The 17579-nt window shown below is 53.3% G+C and overlaps 2 protein-coding genes; one reads left to right on the forward strand and one right to left on the reverse strand.

The window, feature by feature from the left end:
* Positions 1-221: 221 nt before the first annotated feature.
* Positions 222-1189, forward strand: CHC_T00004714001 (hypothetical protein). The gene is made up of 2 exons (XM_005715990.1): positions 222-954; positions 1017-1189. The coding sequence occupies exons 1-2, from the start codon at positions 222-224 to the stop codon at positions 1187-1189; spliced, it is 906 nt and encodes a 301-aa protein (XP_005716047.1).
* A 7668-nt stretch (positions 1190-8857) lies between these two features.
* On the reverse strand, positions 8858-10781 carry CHC_T00004715001 (hypothetical protein). XM_005715991.1 is given in 2 exon segments: positions 8858-10592; positions 10593-10781. 1 exon segment carries the CDS (start codon positions 10779-10781, stop codon positions 10593-10595), a length of 189 nt encoding a protein of 62 aa, XP_005716048.1. The 3' UTR covers positions 8858-10592.
* Between the last annotated feature and the right edge of the window lie 6798 nt (positions 10782-17579).

Consider the following 17579-nt stretch of genomic DNA (forward strand, 5'->3'; position numbering starts at 1 on the left):
CCTCGAAACTTCACCGAAGCTACAAAGCGTTTGCGTCAAGATTACTTTTCTGCGCACCCAAAGTATTCTTCCAAAGACTTTGAAAGACGTTTTCGCATGCCGCGGGACGTCTTAATCGGATCTATCACGCAATTGAGGGTGAAGGTATCTTTGTAGAGCGTACGGATAGACTCTGTCGTAAAGGAATACCCCATTTGCAACGCGTTACTGCTGGGTTGCGCATGCTTGCCTACGGAGTGGCAGCAGATGCGTTGGATGAATATCTACAGATGTCTGAAGATTCGGTGTTGCTCTCGTTGAAGGAGTTTTGCAAATTGGTCGTACATTTGTTTCAAAACGAATACTTAAGGAAGCCAACCGAACAAGATCTCCGCCGAATCATGGCAATCAACGCAGCCCGAGGATTCCCGGGTTGCGTTGGGTGCATAGATTGTCAACATTGGGAATGGGAACGATGCCCTATTGCCTGGGCTGGGCAATATAAGGGAAAGGGTAAAAAGCCGACCATTGTGCTAGAGGCAATAAGTGATGGCGAGGTATGGATATGGCATGCGTTTTTTGGAAGTCCTGGTTCTCTGAATGACATAAGCATTATGGATCATTCGCCTACTATCGATGACATAATTGCTGGAGAGTTTCCTCCATCTTTACCATACTGGGTAAACGGAAACGAGCGAAAGATACTGTACTACCTTGCGGATGGCATCTACCCTAATTGGGCCATATTTGTGAAGACAATAAGTGAGGGCGTAACAAAGAAAGAGACGACTTACGCAGCCGCACAAGAAGCAATGCACAAAGACATTGAGCGGGCTTTTGGTGTCCTGACCGCAAGATTTCACATCTTGAAAAGACCCTCCCGACTTTGGTATCAAGAAGATATTGCCCGTGTTATGAAGGCATGTATTATCATACACAATATGATAGTGGAGTATAGAAGAGACACATACGAAAGTAGTTTGGGATCACTGCAGTTTTTCAAGGAAGCGCTGTCCCTTTTTAACAATGGTGCTCAGTTGAATGGCATTCACGATCTGCCGCCGGCATTTTTGCCAATGGAGCAGTACCGACTGAGACCTGGGCCAGCATGGTAGGCTCAAGAGAGGAAAGAATCACAAACTCAGACGATCACTTTTCTCTTAAGAATGACCTCATAGAACACATCTGGGAAATGCACGGGAATCGATAGTTACACGACGGAGAACTTTATTTTTCTTCCTTTAGAGACTCCGAGCTTGTACTAAACAGGCGCAGAACAGGTTTCCTCCGGATGCTGTTGAGATTCAGGTGCTGTCACCTCAGTGATAGCGGTGTTCTCTGGCAAGTCATCATAAACGGTACGTGCTCGCTTCATTGCCCTCGCAAGATATGTTTGACGTAACGTACGAAAGAAAGTGGCGCTTTCCGGAAGGTTCGCGGCTTCTGGTCGTGACAAAACCGCTATGGCGTTTCGCTCTTCAAGCGTTGTTGATTTACGTTTGGCGGATTCAGCCATAGACCTAATGGCTTGCGTACGCAGCTCTTCCTGGCGAATTAGTTTGGCATTTCTGTTTCCAAGCTTCACACGCTCCTCCCCCTTTGACGGTGTTCCCTTTCCACTTGATAAACTCGATTGTGCGTTTGCTTCAGAGGCATTTGCATATTGGTTCGTTCCATCCACTGACGCTCGCGCATCTGCATTTGTTGAAAGGTCAATCGTGACTTCTTCCGTTGTTCTCGCTTCAACAGCAAACCTCTCCGACCACTTCGGTCTAGACCGTAACACTTTCCATGCTTTGTGACAGTGGCAGTGATCACAGCTGAAATCCTTGTAGTTATAGTCCATGATGTTTGTCTTACCTACATGAATAGCAATGGCCATGGAAATAATATTGTCGTCCGTCACACCTGTCGGTGAACAAGCTTTTACCTTCCGCAAAGAAACTTAAAACTTCTGTACATCTGCAGAGATACTGTCAAAGTGCGCTTTGCAGCTTGCTGCAGTCTTGTTCCCGTAACGTCCGTCTGGTACATTGGCGGGTCCTTTCTCAATGAATCGTCGATGGATTGCTTCCATAAACCTTTTCGACGTTTGGTTCGTTCCGGTGATTGGATCCTCGGACGCAGCCACCCAGGCACGTGCGAGCGCTTCGTTTTCTGCGCTGTCCCAGCTTTTCCCCCTCCCCATTTCATTCACAAACGAACGAGAGGAATGTGTTTGTGTTCAATCAGCCACGGGAACTTTGTTGCGGGTGAAGGTTGGGACTTCGCTGTGGTTTTGATTCTTCGGCAAAACGAGGGCCGGAAGGCGGAAGTAATAGTCACCGGTTCTGGCGGGAACAAGACAACCAATAACAATGCGCAAGTTGTCGCGAAATCCGAATAAAATACCATGCAAATTCTGTCTATTCGGTGCCCGAATAGCTTCAAAACGTCTGGTATTATCCGTGGAAATCTAATCGTTAGGATGGCTACCTCCGCGTAGAGTATCATTTTTTTTCTATGCTTCAAAAAAATAGAATATTCTTTGGGTTAGAGATGCTCTTATTTCCTACTTGGAAAGAGCTGATAGTAGTTTAATCATGTTAATACTGTGCCAAGAAATTGATGTTACTCAAAATTTAACAACATCCATCCCTTTTAATGTGAAAACTCGTCATGTCGTGATTCACAATAAAGTATGAGACACCACCGAAAACTGAGGCGTACAACTTAAAGATACTAATACTGTACTGTGCTATTTTCAGTATTTGGGTGTACGGGCCCCCGAGGGGGTTTTCTACAGAGGAACTACGTCTTTCTCGCTCTTGAATTAACCTACGAAAGTTCGGCCCCCACAGCGGACATATCTGAGCATCGTCTTCGAAGATCGGCCCTAAGCAGTTTATTCCGACTCGAGATCAGCGCAATGTCAATATTTTCATCGCATACGCAGAGCACATAGCCCATCTTTTCTGGTTCCCTTGATGTCCTCCATCATTTCAGACATCTTAGACTGGATGCAACCTTTCAAGACGACTGCAAGGGGTTTTCAGCATCTGCCTTGGTCCATCATATTCTGCAAAAAGTGGGTTTCCCAGTAATATTCAATACCCGGAACAATGCACGTCTCATTCACAAACACGTTGCGGAATGTAAGACCTCCGTGGAACAGCACAGCACGTCTATGGTATTGGGCACGCTTCCCGTACACCTTTTCCGGTCACCGGATCCGTTGTAGCTGCAAAACTATCCGCCTAAGTCGCTTTCAAGTGAGCGACGTGATTCCCTGTTATCGCGAGTGGGCCTCGCAGAGGTGGATGCAGCAAAAAAGCGCGTGCCAGAGCGACTCCAACCAACTTTGCAATGAATTAAAAGTATTCTATGGAGTGCTTCCACCATGCCCTTTGTTCTGGCAGAAAAGACCACCGCTTATGCCGCTTTTCATAGATCGCATGTTGTCGCAGGCTACGTCCTATCGTGGTGAATTTTCACCCAGTTCGCAGGCTAAGCACTGTTCTTCGAGTATCTTTTCCGTCAGGATTTAGATTTTACATGTGGGCACTCGTCGTTTCTTCATACAAGCAAGCACTTGCAAATTGTTCTGCATTAACAAATGTAAAGAGGGAATGTTCTTCTCGTGTGCCTGCCCAGCTGTTGCCTTCGAGCGAGGAGATGTACAGTCCTTTTTACATGTACACGCAGTCACAGTGGCTTTGCGACGATGAGTACGCCCTTACTCAAAGCTAATCGTTACACCACCAATAAAGAGAATACATCGCTTGTTTCACGATATTCAGTCGCTGTGACAGAAGGCATCACTTTAAATTACAGCCGGTGTATTGCAGCTTAAGCAGTAGTGCAGTAGTGCAGTGCGTCATTGATGGCATGAAGTATAAAATCGTCCTTATCATGGTACGCACAATCACGTGCATGCACACGCAGTACATGCTATGTAGCTATCGTCAGGCCTCGATTAGTAGGTATTATCCAGATGAGGAACTTTCAACATTAAGTCTCGGCTTCCATCTTTACACCGCCGTCTGTAAATGCATTTCACAGCAAAAGTCACATGTCCTGGGCGTACAAACCTATGGGCAAATCTACGGGGGCATGCTGTCTGCAATTACCCGTACCAAGCAGTGGAAAGACCAGCTCCCAAATTCTTAGAACCTGACACATTTCAACTGTCTGACGTGCATCTGAACGCTATTTTCGAGAAAACCGCGCCCTCATAAGGCAGTGCATAACCAGCGTTCCCCACCAAACCTAAACAAATCTTTTAAGTACTGTACCCATCATCGGCCTCAGCCGAAGCACGCATGCACGAGTGGTTGGTGCCAACAACAGTTCTCTACCATCTTCCTGCAATAGTTTCTCTTTGTAAATGTTCATCGACGAATACTCCCTCTGCACAATCTCTGCATCTGTATGAACGTATGAACATGTTCTGCTGACTTCGCTAGACTTTGAGGACACATTGTCATCTCAGAGCCATAAGGTTTCACAACGGCTTTGTTCCCTGCTCTAGTATTGCTTGACACTGGACATGAGGTGTGTCACTCACACCAGAGACTAGAACAAAATAAGCTGCGGGTGTCTGATGTTCAGTGATTTGCTTGAAAAGATTGTGATACGCTCAAAAGTCAGGTCGAAATGGCAAATGACCGCTGATGCAAGTCACATCGAGTGGTTTCAGCCGACTAGGCCTGAGGGTACGTGCCCTGGCCGGGAAGGGAGGGTTATCGCAGGAATGTTACTCGTAAGGTAAAGAAAATGCATCGTATGCAAGGGCTGCGTTTCTCAAGATCAGAATTGGGGCATCAGATGGGATACAAATAACACGTAGCAACTATGACAGTGTGAAGTCTAATACTGTACATTTGTATGTGTGTGGCTGTACCCTTCTGTTTTCTACGACACTTTGCCTGTTAGTGTGGTAGAAGGGAGCGCCCCCTGGCCAGGAGACGGGTGGAGAGGGATGTGCAAAGTATATGTAGTAGCGATATCCAACAGTTAGTGACCCTCGTATGACTTGAAAGATGAAAGGAATGGCGAAGTGGAAAGAATGGGTACAGTATATGTGCCGTACGACAGTTTATGACTATTATCTAAAAAATCCATGCGTTTACTACGGACTCCAGCAATCAGGAGTGTTCGCATAAAAACGTCAAGATGGTTTCTAAAACAACTCTTGAAGATCGATATGAAAATATGGTTTCCGGGAAAACGCATGAAAGTGGGTACTTGATACAGCATGATAGGTAGCGACCTGTAGACAGTGTACCTCCGCGCCGGCGGAAATTGAAAGATGATGACTCAACGACCTCTGCCTCCCTCTGTCGAGACGGGGAGGCAAGAGTGTTTATGTAGTAAACGAAGTGCTAACGAGCTAGCCTCGGTAGCACACACAGTAAAACACAACACGACATAACTCCGCTTATGGGTACAGTAGAAACCTTCTTTCCGCAACAGAAGATGTTGCCATTTATGGCAACCAGCATCCACAGACCTTTGAGAGTTTGAAGCTTCGGAAGGCATGGAATGATCACGTGGGTCAGGCAGAGAGCAGTTTTCTTTGTGGACATGCATTCCGCCTGCAACGCACACAACTAAATCTCTACGATACACCCATAAAGCACTGACCAAAATTCGCCTTTCCTCTCAGCAGAGCATGGCTTCCATTTTCGTCCATATCTGTCTGAAAGGTAGTATAAAGTTACGTAGAGACGGAACGTCCAAGACACATGACATATTCGTGTTACACGGGGAGATCAAAAAACCCGCCTATGTATGCTTGATCTCCCCTCTGTAGACTCGTCGCGCAAAGTCTTTGTACCCTTCGGCATCTGTACCAAAATCCGCATTCGTCGCGCAGATGGCATTCCACTCCGTATGACCTGCTCATAGACAAGTCGATTTGAGGAAAACTCCTATTTTGATTGGGGTTGTCCCAGAAAACTGTGATTTACACCTAAGGCATCACCGAGTGGTGTAGATTGCGCACTGCGAAAACCTTACTTAACCTCGCAAGTTTGAGACGGTTTCTTCATACAGTATCCAATTACAAATGCTACTTGTGGGAGAGATGGTTTGATATTGTTTCAATCGTCCCTGTGGGCCAAGCATCGTGACGTGACTTGAATAGACCCTCATGTCCCTGGAGAGTGGTAAAAGCAGAGACTGATGAATTCTTTATTCGGCAGAACAGATGCTGCCTTCAAAGAGCATGATGAAGAATCCCCGTACAAGATTCGCCAATAGGTTCTTTCTTGCTCGACTACTCAAATTTACATGGTTCGTGTTTCATTCATCCATTACGGAAACTCAAATTCGGAAACATTCTGTGGTCTTCCGTCTCGCGAACTACAAACAAGCAAATCTGGCTGAGATTCATAGGCAATACTGCAGACTGAACCTTACTAGTACCGTGCGTTTGGAGAAAATATTTTTATCTCGAGACTTGCAAGGCGACAAGTCTAGGAGAAAAGGGGAAAGAGTTCCATGTATGGTGATTGGAAGAACTTTGAGGGTGATTTGCAGAAAGCCCATGGGTAAATAATTCTAGTCGCTGTGCTTCCTGCTGAGATGGTCTGCAAATGTGTATAAGAAGGCCATTGCTCTTTGGCAAATCTATCAGAACGTTCCTCCATCAATCGGAACTTGCAAGCATCTATTTACTCACCAATTATCCAGACAACCAGAACTCTGGCACCTTTCAACACCACTCCAAAATGAACACTTGGGCTATTTTCCTCATCGGTTTCATGGTTGTCCTCCAAACTTGCACAGGAACTACTCCTACTCCAAGCATTTCGCCCCCTTTGATCAATTGTGCATACACCACCAGAACGCTGACTAGCTCAAGTCTTGTGGGGTCCTGCGAATGTCAATCAGGCTCTGAACAGGTTTCCGCCGGTGCCATTGATATATCTACTCCAGGAGCAACAGGGCGCTTTTTCATCTGCCTTGACAATGCGTGGCGTGATGACTGTGGGCCCATTACCGCTGAGATCGAGAGGGATATCATGGAGAGCTGCTGCAAGGTTGAAGAAGGAACTGTGACGGGATCATCAGGAGCTCTAGAATGTGAGTTTTAAGGAGATACGATGGTGATTGTGCATCAGATCTCTTCCTTTCCCTTGACTAGTGCGTTTACTCTTGTACGCTAGAATGGTGCTTCGGTTTTTTTCTTAAAAAGAGAGTTGCTTCATTTTACATAGAGCTCTAGTAGTGGTTTTGTAGTTATGGTTTTGCGGCTCTCCTTGCAGAACAAACTCGGAACGAGGAAGGAGTGCAGTGGTTTTGTGGTAGACTTTATTTTGACGGGACGAGAATTCACAGTCGATGGCGCAGCAATAGTTCACCGGAAACGAAGGTAGCGGACAGGTTTTTGTGTTCTCGGTCGTCGCAATTTGTGAAATTTCAATTTCCCCCACTGCATTGGTCAGCACTCCCAGGTGATGAGGTGTGCAGTATCGCAGATAGCGTGCGATGAGCAATGATGAAGAAGCCGTACTAGCATGGTGGTATCAGTGACCTCTGCAGCCTTCGCATCTGCTCGTTATAAGAGCAGGTGGAGCTGGATGGGTAATGCATCTCGTCGCGAAGAGTGAAACGCCTACTCCTAGAAATTACGACATCGCCAAATCGTCGTGATTTTGACCCCGTTAAGCTATACAATCGTAGTATGATAAGAGTCCGAAGACCCCTACAACAGTTTCGGATTTCCCATATTGAATCGTCGCTTTTTCAACCAGTCTACTGGAGGCGGAATGAGAATGAGGCAACCAATGGGAGTAGGGCGCGTTTCAGGCGAGAAGCGGTTTTGAATTTATTTACAGTACTCGTCGTCGCGCTGCCTTCATATCATCGCGCCCTTATTACACGTGTAGCTTCCGACATGTACATATAATGCTGTAAGTATTACTATAAGTATGGCGTCTTTATCATACGCATACACGTGTCGCGTGTCGTTTAGTTCATGACACATGTACAACGTGTAGATACGTGTAGACAAAATTCTCTCCTGATCCGCTGCCATAGATGTCGGGAAGCTCCGCTAGTGTCTAGACGACAAGCAATTTGACCTCATATGAGGCCGGGTTTTTTTTTGCAAAAATATATAAATTAAATCGAAACTTTAAAACATTCAGTTTGGACACCATTTCTTTAACGTATACGCGCTCGGCAATAACATCTTGCAAAGCATTGGGATGGCGGTTGTCAATGCACAGTGAGACTAAGAATCTAATGAACTATCAATGATGAGTTGACTTTTTAAACAGGCGTTTTGGTTTCGAAGATATCAACATAAAACGTTTTGAGGTTGGTCAAAAAAGGCTCCTTTTTGGGCATTTTAAAAATGGCTGGAGAAGACGTGCAGATCTCACCAAACTCCACCCTTCCACAACGCAGAAGTCAACTGCCGTGTCGAGAGTATCTTTTTTCCATCTTGTTGAGCTAGCACAAGTCGAGAAATATAAGTTGAAAAGTGACCTCATATGAGGTCATTTGTCACCTAGACACTAGACAGATCGTCGAGCCGAGCATCCTCTCCGGCCCCGACGTGCGTTGCCGCCGCTCTTGGCGCTCACTACAACGTGAGAGGGGCATGGCCGCAAGAGAACTGGCAGTTACCCTTTGATCAAACGCCTGCACTGCGCAACGGTGCAGGCCGCTGTGTGATGCGTTGATCCGCCGAGGACCCTTCCTAGGGAGCTTTCGCGATGCACGGGAGGCTGCTTTCTGCGCACCCGGCGCGTCCAAACTCAATGCCTGCCCCTCGACCGAAAATTTATCCAAAACCCTGTGGCTGCTTTGAGAGTGTGCCTACGATATGAGATGGAAGAATCTCCCGCTTTTTCGGGCGGAGTCAATACGCATTGAGCGTGCAAGATGCTGAAAAAGCGCTCGAAAGCATAATTTATGGATATGGTCGGTCGATACTAGAAAGCCCAGGGCTCTCTATCAGTGTCGTACTGCTACACGCTTTACCGTCGCAATGGATATCTCGTGAACGATTGCCAGTTCTATTGAAGTCATCCAAGAAGCGCACCATGATCAACGAATTCGGCTAACATCCGAAGTCTCCACGTAAGAGTCAAAGAAATATCCGACCTCAATCTCCTGCGTGATCAGCCTTTCCGTGGGGAGCTCCTTGGCTCTGAGCACCCCATTAACATCGTATGCCCAAAAGTGATGGTCGTTATGCGTGGGGTTGTAGTTGCACGCCACCAACCCGCCAACCGTCGCCAAGTAAGTCACCCTGACCTTCATCGCTCCCCGGGATGCTCGGATCGTTGCAAACACCGCCTCTCCCGGCTCGAGCTCCACAGAAGCGCCCGACGTCAGCCCGACCACGATCGTCTGCGACTCCTCGCCGGACTCGCCCCACCCCCTCGAGAACCCGAAGCTCGTCTCGACCCCGCCGCCAGTACCCTGGAACTCCACCTCGTAATTCATCGTCTGCGTGAACGTGAACGACCCAGAGTTGCTCCAGCTCGTGCTCACCGTGTTGCGCACCTCCTGGTTGGCCGAAGCGTCAAACGTCGCCGTCTGCGACGACGTGTTGTTGAACGGCACCTCGGCCACGATCACAGGTTCCACGCTTTGGTCAATCGCCTCGGCGCTGACCGGCCGGATCGTTGTCGTCACTTGTGGCCAACTGTATTTCGTGTACAGGTCGTCCCAAGGGGTCGGGCTGCGCACAAAGGCGTCGTTGGGCTCGCGGCCCGCATAGGCCCCCACAGCGGCTTTGAGGTCGTCACCGGCCAGGCCAAAGGTTCCAAGCTCCGTGTCTGAGATGACGTGCACTTCCGAGCCGTAAGCCGTAGCGGAGCCGGTGCCACCGGCGATGATGTTGACCCCGTTTTCAGAACTTTGGCGCGTGGAGAGCGCCCATGAAGGGGCGGTCGCAGGCTTGGCTACGGTGTCAACGAGTTGGGGCGAAGGACTGGCGAGAGTAAGGACAGTAAGGAGCAGCGGGACCAGGAGCGAGAGAAGTATTCTCGGGGACATGGTGACGGGGTTGGGTAGGGCAGAAGCACTGGATTGCTTGAGTGCGTGGGTTGGTGCGTGGGTTGGAGGTGTGCGCTTGGTTGTGAATGTGATGGATTCTACTTTCTTCCGAAGAACATCTTCTTCTACTGTGCGTCTTTTAAAGGCCGGATGAACTTGTACCTTGTGCTCGGGAAAAGGCAAATGGGACCAAGCCAGGGGTTACAGAGGCACATCACATTCACTCACACGCACACGCACACGCACACGCACATCTAATGTGCACCCTCATGCGAGCACATTGCGGGTGCAGCAAGCCGCCCCCCTTCCGGCAACAACGCTCCGCAATCTGTGGTGGGAACTCTCGGAAGTAGTCTGCCGCCAAATCCCCCACGCGCGCAAAAGAAAAAGAAAAGCGGGGCGCCGATCTTCACTACGACCGGCAACCGCAACAAGTCTGCCACTCGTTTCAAACGCATTGTGGAAACTAAGCAGGGGCGGATAGAAAACCGCACGCGATTCAAAACAGGTTGCTCGTAGAAACGAAAATCGCCCCCTGTCCATTGGCGATATTCATTAGTACGGCGATGACATCGACAAGCCGGAGCTTGCTGCAGTGAGTACTTGCCCTTGCTTTACCTTTCTGCGTTCTGCATCGCCGTCTGTATTGTTGACTCATTTACACACACGCACTTCATGCCCTGGATTATGATACAGAGGACAGCACCATCTGTGGTGGCACAATCCGCGGAGAGTTCGGCGACCGCCGTGGCACCTAGTCGAAGAATGCAACCTTGTATGTCAAACTGCGCAATGCCGCCCATGCGTTGTTACCGAACAGTGCCTCAGCGCGTAGTTCATGAGATGGATAGGTACTGATATGCGAGCGCGCAGGGCGGCCTGCGCGTCCAGAACCGGGCACGGGCCCGGTAGCAGTGTGGTAGAGCGGGTCGGGATAGGTCGCGCGCTCGCACGAGCGGATCGACGCCTCGACGCCCCGGAGCAGCGCTGGGTGACGTACCAGCGCTGACGGGCGGAGGCGGATCCCGGCTCGCTCGCGTGTCGTGCAACCCGACCCGTGCCGGTCCCTAACTAAAAAGGCGTGCGAAGGTGTCGCCTAATTAGAGTCAGCTGGAGGGTTTTGCCGCGGTCGCGGATCGTGACCCCGCCACCTTCGTCCTCTCCCCGCCGGCGCCCTACCTCCTATTTAATATACAAATCGAAGTTATCATACTATAGTACAGTATCGCGTTACTGTACCAGTGCGGGTCGTCCCGCACTGTAATACTGTCAGCCATCGGGCTGACAGCACACGTGTCGTACACGTGTGCTGGCGCACGCGCTGTAAGATATGCGCGCACGCCCGCTGTAAGGTTCGTACCTTACAGCGAGATCTAGATCTAATTGCAAATCTAATGTATACAGTGGTCGTCGGCAATTATGCCACATCGCCCCCCACTTAACGGTGAACGTCCGCGTTCACCCCGGCTTGTAGAGGTGGCCATGTCGATTCCCGTAGCTGTCGAGATCGTACCCGAGGTCGCCAGTACGCCACCCCTTCCATTGGGTTCGAGCCCGGTCCGTCGTCTGCCCATCGCTCCTTTTCCCCTTCGTCGCCTCCTTGTCCCCAGCGACTTCCCGTGTCGCGCCGTATTCCTCTTTTTCTCCCCCGCCCTTCCATCTCCTTGCGTCTTGGTCGGCGCCTCACCTGACGTCGCCCGCCCCTTGTTCTCCGTCCGAATCTCGTCTGGACCGTCGGAGTCCTTCCTCTCGCTGGGCGACTCCGATTCCTACTCGTCGATGTCGGCGCCTCTCCCGAGCCCTTCCGTATCCCCGGGGACGATCCCCTCGTCGAGTATACACGCCGTTCCCCGTAGGGAAGTTACTCCCCGTCAACTAGAGCTGCCGTCGCTCCTGCGAGCCACCTTACCGCCGTTCCAGAAGTCCCGGAGCGCGGGGGACTCGCCACCGTCGATCGAGTTCGTCCCCGCCTCGGCGCCCCCGGCTTCACATGTCGTCGATTCCGCCGTCGCCCGAGGCCTGCCCTCGGCTGGAGAGGAGGACAATGCTGGCAGAAGGTGGTTTGGTTCGCCGTTAGAGCGGTCTGCCCCGCTGCCTGTCGAACGTCTTCGCTTTTCGTGGCGCCGGTGCGCCTGTTCGGGCGTGACTATGAGTGAGCTACTGTCCCACGATCGCCTCCGCCCCGACTTGCTGCGTGTTCGCCGAGTATACGAAGCAGGCGGTGCGGAGGAGGCGTCGCTGATGCTGGGGAGGCTCACCGCGGACGGCGTCGGTGCGGCGTACCAAATCCCCGACGCTATCCACAGCGAGCGGAGCTTCGTGTACAGTGCGAGCGAGGCCGACTACGTGGATCAGATGGCGTCTTATCTGTCGGGACCCGGTCGTGGTGAGCCTCGTCGGTTCGTCCTGGCCGCCGTGCCGGGGCTGTACGTCAGCCCCAGACCCTACGCCTATTCGAAGGCGAGGGCCGCCTTACAAAAATCTGCCTGCTCCCTAATGCGTCTGCACAGGGTTGCCATCTCTCCTCACGATTGGGCGGTGTATCGACGTTCCGACGAGGAAGACGGGCGAGTCTTCCGTGCATCCGCGTTCGAGCGGGGGTTGTCGCCGGGGGATTTTCCGCCACTCCCCGTTGTCGTAAGGGAGGCACTCCCTTCGTTGGGAGTGCATCCTCTTCTCCCTTACCTTCTAAAGCATTTCGGCTTCATTTGCGCCGATCCGCGTCATCCCGCCTATTCAGCCGTCATGTTCAATCTAGAAGGGGAGTGAGCCTGGTCTCTGGGTAATGCCTTCATGACCGAGGTGTCCGTACAAAGCCGTGTCTTCCTGCAACCGCCCGAGGTGTTGGGGTTCTTCGGAAGGGTAGCGGCAGACCTTCCCCTGGTGCCCCTACACCCGCTCGAGCGTAGCACATCGCACGTGTCTTGGGCATGTACGGCGGTGCTGGAGTTGATGCAGCGCGCCGACGAGGTGCCAGAACGACATCGACGTCCATGGACAGATTTCACTACCGGCGACCGTAGTATCTACCTCACTTATCAACTGGCCACCGATGCCTTCGACGCGCGGTCCCTCCCGACGGCGGCCTCCCCTAGTCGTCCTGTACGCGGTGGCGGCGTCGGATCCACCGCGCGAGAGTCGCAGAGGAAGCGCTATCGGGACTTGGATGGTGAGGCAGCCGCGGTTGGGGGAACGGGCACGAACCCCTTTCAGCCCCCTACCGTTAGCAACGGCCTCTATGGCTCCTTGGAGGGGCCTTCCGTCCTCCCGGTTCCGCCCCTTCACCCGCCGGCGGGGGAAGATCCACTGGAGGAGTCGGCGAGTCGTCGTATTATGTCGGCACGCGCCGATGTCAGGGCCTTCCCTGGCTTAGCCCAGGCCTTAGGGACGTCGGCGGATCGTCCGTGGCAAATCGAGGGCCTTCTTCGGACGTTGGCGTCGTGGTATCTGTTGCGTAGCGACGAGGCCCGCCGTCTGGGTACCGAACGCGAATCATACGCCTCCGAATTGCGTCGACTGAAGCACGAGGTGGAGACCTTACGTCAGACCTCCGTGGAGCACGCGAACGCTCTCGAGCGGTCCCAAGTCGAACGGGACCGCTACCGTCGAGAGCGCGATGAGCTCCGTTCTCTCCGTGTCGGTGCTCCATCCGTGCCGCGGCACGCCATGCGCGACCCTTACGAGGAGCAGACGTACGAACCCTCTCGGTCGTACGGGACCGCGCCCTCGGATGCCGCGGCCATTCGTTGGTCTCAGGACGAGGAGGTGGCGATGCCGCCGCTGGCGGACGTCCGGGTGGGGTTGCCTCGGCACCCCCGTTATTGTCCGTCGAAACCCTACGCCTCGAGTCCATCGTCCGCACCGAACGGCCCAGAGCAGTGACCGTGCCACACCGATAGTTTAGCTCCCTTCGTCCGTAAAGCCACTAGGGCATCCTTCGCTGGTGCATTCGTCTTCACACGCTCGTCAGCAGATGCCTCGGTGGACATGTGGCGGGCCCTTTGTTCGACGGATGGTAGCGCAGAGTCACACCTCCACCATCGTCTTCTTCCGTCGTACAGGTCGTTCGCCGGTACGATCCGACGCGCCAACTTGCCCTGTCTCCAATTCCACTCTTCGATCTTCGACGTAAACCCTTGTCGGCGAAGTGGTTCTTTTCGTCGTGTCCATCGATCGCGGGCCCTCTGTCCCCACGCCGATTTCCATTTCCCATTCTCTCCCGTCCTCGTCGTCGGTCGTTGCGATAGTCCTGCCCGAGTTCCCCGTACGCAGCGGTACTAATATCCCGGGAGGCCGCCGTGAGTGGCCCTCTTCGTCCCCGATTATCTTCTCATCCTTCAGCGAGAGAGCGTTGCTGAACGTCACGCCAATCCACTTCGTGTGTATGGGTTCCACGTCCGCCACGCGCGTGTGCTTGATCGATCGTAACGCTCGCTTCTTTTTTTCTGGGAGGGGGCCGTGCCTCTCAATACCGCCGCGCCCTCACCTCCGACGTCTGGTATTCCCCTGTCGTCCAAGGCGGGGTAGCTTTCGCCCGACGAGGCGTTTGGCTATATGCGGAGGAACCTTCTCCCTCCAAAAGGGAGGCGGGGGAGGAGCCGATTCTTCTCGTCGCTTCCATCGGTCGTCCCGTGTTCTCTGTCTCCTTCCTTCCTGACGTCCTTCGGTGCTCATTCTTGGGAAGGGGAGGCGCTGTAGCACGATGACACCATAATTCACTACGACCTTGTTGCCGACTTCTCGCGCGGCGAGGTTACCTGTGACTTTGCTGAGGGCGGGGGTCGTCCCCCGCCGAGCTCCGCGTCCGAGAGCGCCGGTACAGCGTGCCCGCTGTCTTCTTCCCTTAGAATGTCTTGTCGTCGTGTCCGTCGGCCGTTACGCGGTCGTCGACGCTCACGTTCGTAGTTGCCGCCGGTATCGATGCGTCGCGGATGCGAACTACGGGGTGCATCAGCACTGCGACCTGCGATGGGGTTGTCTCCGCTGGTTGGAGACGCGGAGTGTCCCTGTGGCTCGGGGCGCGCGTCTCCGGTGACGGCGGGGACGGCGTCTTGTCGTTGTACGTTTCCGGGTGCGTCGCCATAGCCGTTGTCGAGGTTGCCAGAGTTGGGTCCGCGGGACCTACCGGCGGATGGCGGTTCTTCGCGGTACCGTGGGGGAGCCCCTCGGTGAGCACTCAGAAGGCGTCCGTGCGCCTGTTGCCGCCCCTTTCTCCTCGTGTCGAGAGGGGAGGTCCCTCGTGGTCGAAGTCACAGGGCTTGCTTGAGCTTCTTCGGGTTCTCGCTTGCAGTCCAGTCCGCGCGGCGCCGCATGTTCCCTGTATTCAACGGTTCCGTGGAGGACGTTCGCAGCGCAATGTACGTGTTAGTAGCGTGGGCTGGGTCAGGTCCGCGTTCTCCGGCGCTCCTCGCCGTCGGCGGCGAGATGGGGCCCGAACCCGCGTATAGTCGTCGACACGCAGCGGGTTCAGGGGAGCAAAGCCGGTCGACGACTTGAGTTACGCGCGACGAGATGGCGAGGCGCCCGCTTGGTGAGCGGACGTGTGTACCCTCGGGCGGGTTCTCGCTGTACCCGCCCTTGAACCGCCGCCGTCCGCCTTTCCATGACTTTTCCGGTGGTGTACAGTACCAGCACACGCAATGCACGTGCTGGTGTAATTTCCCTTCCTTGATTTGACGTTATTTTTGGAGGATGGTGGCGGTGGTCATTTCGTGATGACGCCAGCGGTGTTGTTGCGTGACACGCAAACTCCGGCGACGCTCGCGTGTAAATTCCCCTCACCTCTTAATTTCCCTTATTATAGGGCGGCTGTCTGCGGCGGTTTTGGGGTGTCTTGCTTCCGTGCGCGGGTATAACTACCTTGGAGCGTGTTGCGCCGGACGCCCCCCATGCACGGGAGCCCGTTCCATACGTCTCGTGTGCGCAAGCTCGCGCCTTCGACCCCTACCCCGATCATCGCCTCCGTCGATCGACCTTCAAGGGGCCTATTCGCCCTCTACGCCGGCGACCCTTTGCCGGTGATCGTCTCATTCGTTGGGCGTTCCTACCCTACACTCCGTAGGGGATATTATTTTCTCTCTCCGCGCCGTTTTGCTATTTTCGATCATAGCGAGGACTACGATTCTTCAGGCAGTTCGTACTGCCCTGCTCCTATTTCTTGCGTCTTCGGCCTCGGCGAAGTCAATACGGCTTGACTTCGGTACGTTTCCCCTGTCCCTACTCGTAAGAGCTCAGTTCTGACCATAACGAAACGGTTCGATTTAACCGCCCCGAGGCGGTTGGGGGCCCCCCACTTAAGAATGAATGTCCGCGTTCAGTTCCGGAGTGAGATCCCTACCTGTACTCGCTCGAAGTCTTTTCTCGTAGCGCGACACTAATTCCTCGGGTACGTGTGTGCGTGCTGTCCAAGTGGGTTGGTCGTAGTCCGCCCACTTGATGAGGAACTCCGTAGTTCCGTCCTCCATGGTTCGACGCCGGAGTAGTCGTTCGACGGCATACGGAGTACCCTCGGTGACCTTGTCGGCAAGGTCATCCGGGGTGGTCGTACTCGTCCGTGGTGCGTCCGTCGGTGGTGGCGCGTACACGCAGCGGTCTGCAGGGACGCGCTCAGTAGCGCCATCACGATCGATCGTGATGGTGCGGCGGTCGTTCGCGAGGACGCCGTAGGGTCCGACTGCCGGGGATGCCAACTTATTCGACGTCTTCCCCCCAACGGTGGGGTTGAGGTATACATATTCGCCGGGACGGAGTCGCGTGTTGATCCGCCGTATGCGCTTATCGATGTCGCGCTTGTAGCAGGCCTGCGTCCGATGCAGGCTCTCTTAAGCTTTCTGAATGGTGGAGTCCAAGGTCTTGAGGAACTCGGCGCGTTGGTTTCCCCTATCGGAAGGGGGTGTCTCACCGTCGGCTCGTTGAAGAGAGAACTCCGGCGGTGGCCTACTGAGCACGAGCTCGAATGGCGTGGTGCGCGTGGTGCGATGAACGTGGGAGTTAAACGCGTACGTAAGCGGCCCTACGTACACGTCCCAGTCATCTTGATGCTCGCCTACGTAGTTTCGAAGCATTGCGGCGATCGTTCGGTTGTATCGCTCGACTTGTCCGTTAGTCTGCGGATGGTACGCCGACGTAAATAGGTTCGTAATCCCGAGAACCCGGCACGTGCTGTGGAAGAACTTGGAGTTGAACTGCGGTCCGTTATCCGACAGTAACGTGCGCGGGACGCCGTATTTAAATACCCAGGCGTCACAGAACGCAACTGAGACGGTGTAGGCGGTAATCGTACGTAGTGCGACGACCTGCGTGAGCTTAGTAAAGCGATCGGTAATTACGAGCAGGAACCGTTTTCCTGCCTTCGCCTTGGGGAGCGGACCCAACATGTCGATGGTCAGGCTCTCGAGCGGCCGCGTTGCTGGGAACAACTTCAAACGGTTGAGGTGTTTCCGCAACTTAACCCGGTTCATCGCACAGGTCCGGCACCCTCGCACCGTCGCGGCGACGTCGGCGGCGAGATGGGGCCAGTAGTACTCGCGACGGAGCGCGAAGTACATGCGATTCTGGCCCGGGTGTCCCGCGATGGCCGGGTTGTGGCACAGTCGTAGCAA

The sequence above is a fragment of the Chondrus crispus genome, genomic scaffold (assembly GCF_000350225.1).
Source record: "Chondrus crispus Stackhouse genomic scaffold, scaffold_243, whole genome shotgun sequence".
Classification (NCBI taxonomy): domain Eukaryota; phylum Rhodophyta; class Florideophyceae; order Gigartinales; family Gigartinaceae; genus Chondrus; species Chondrus crispus.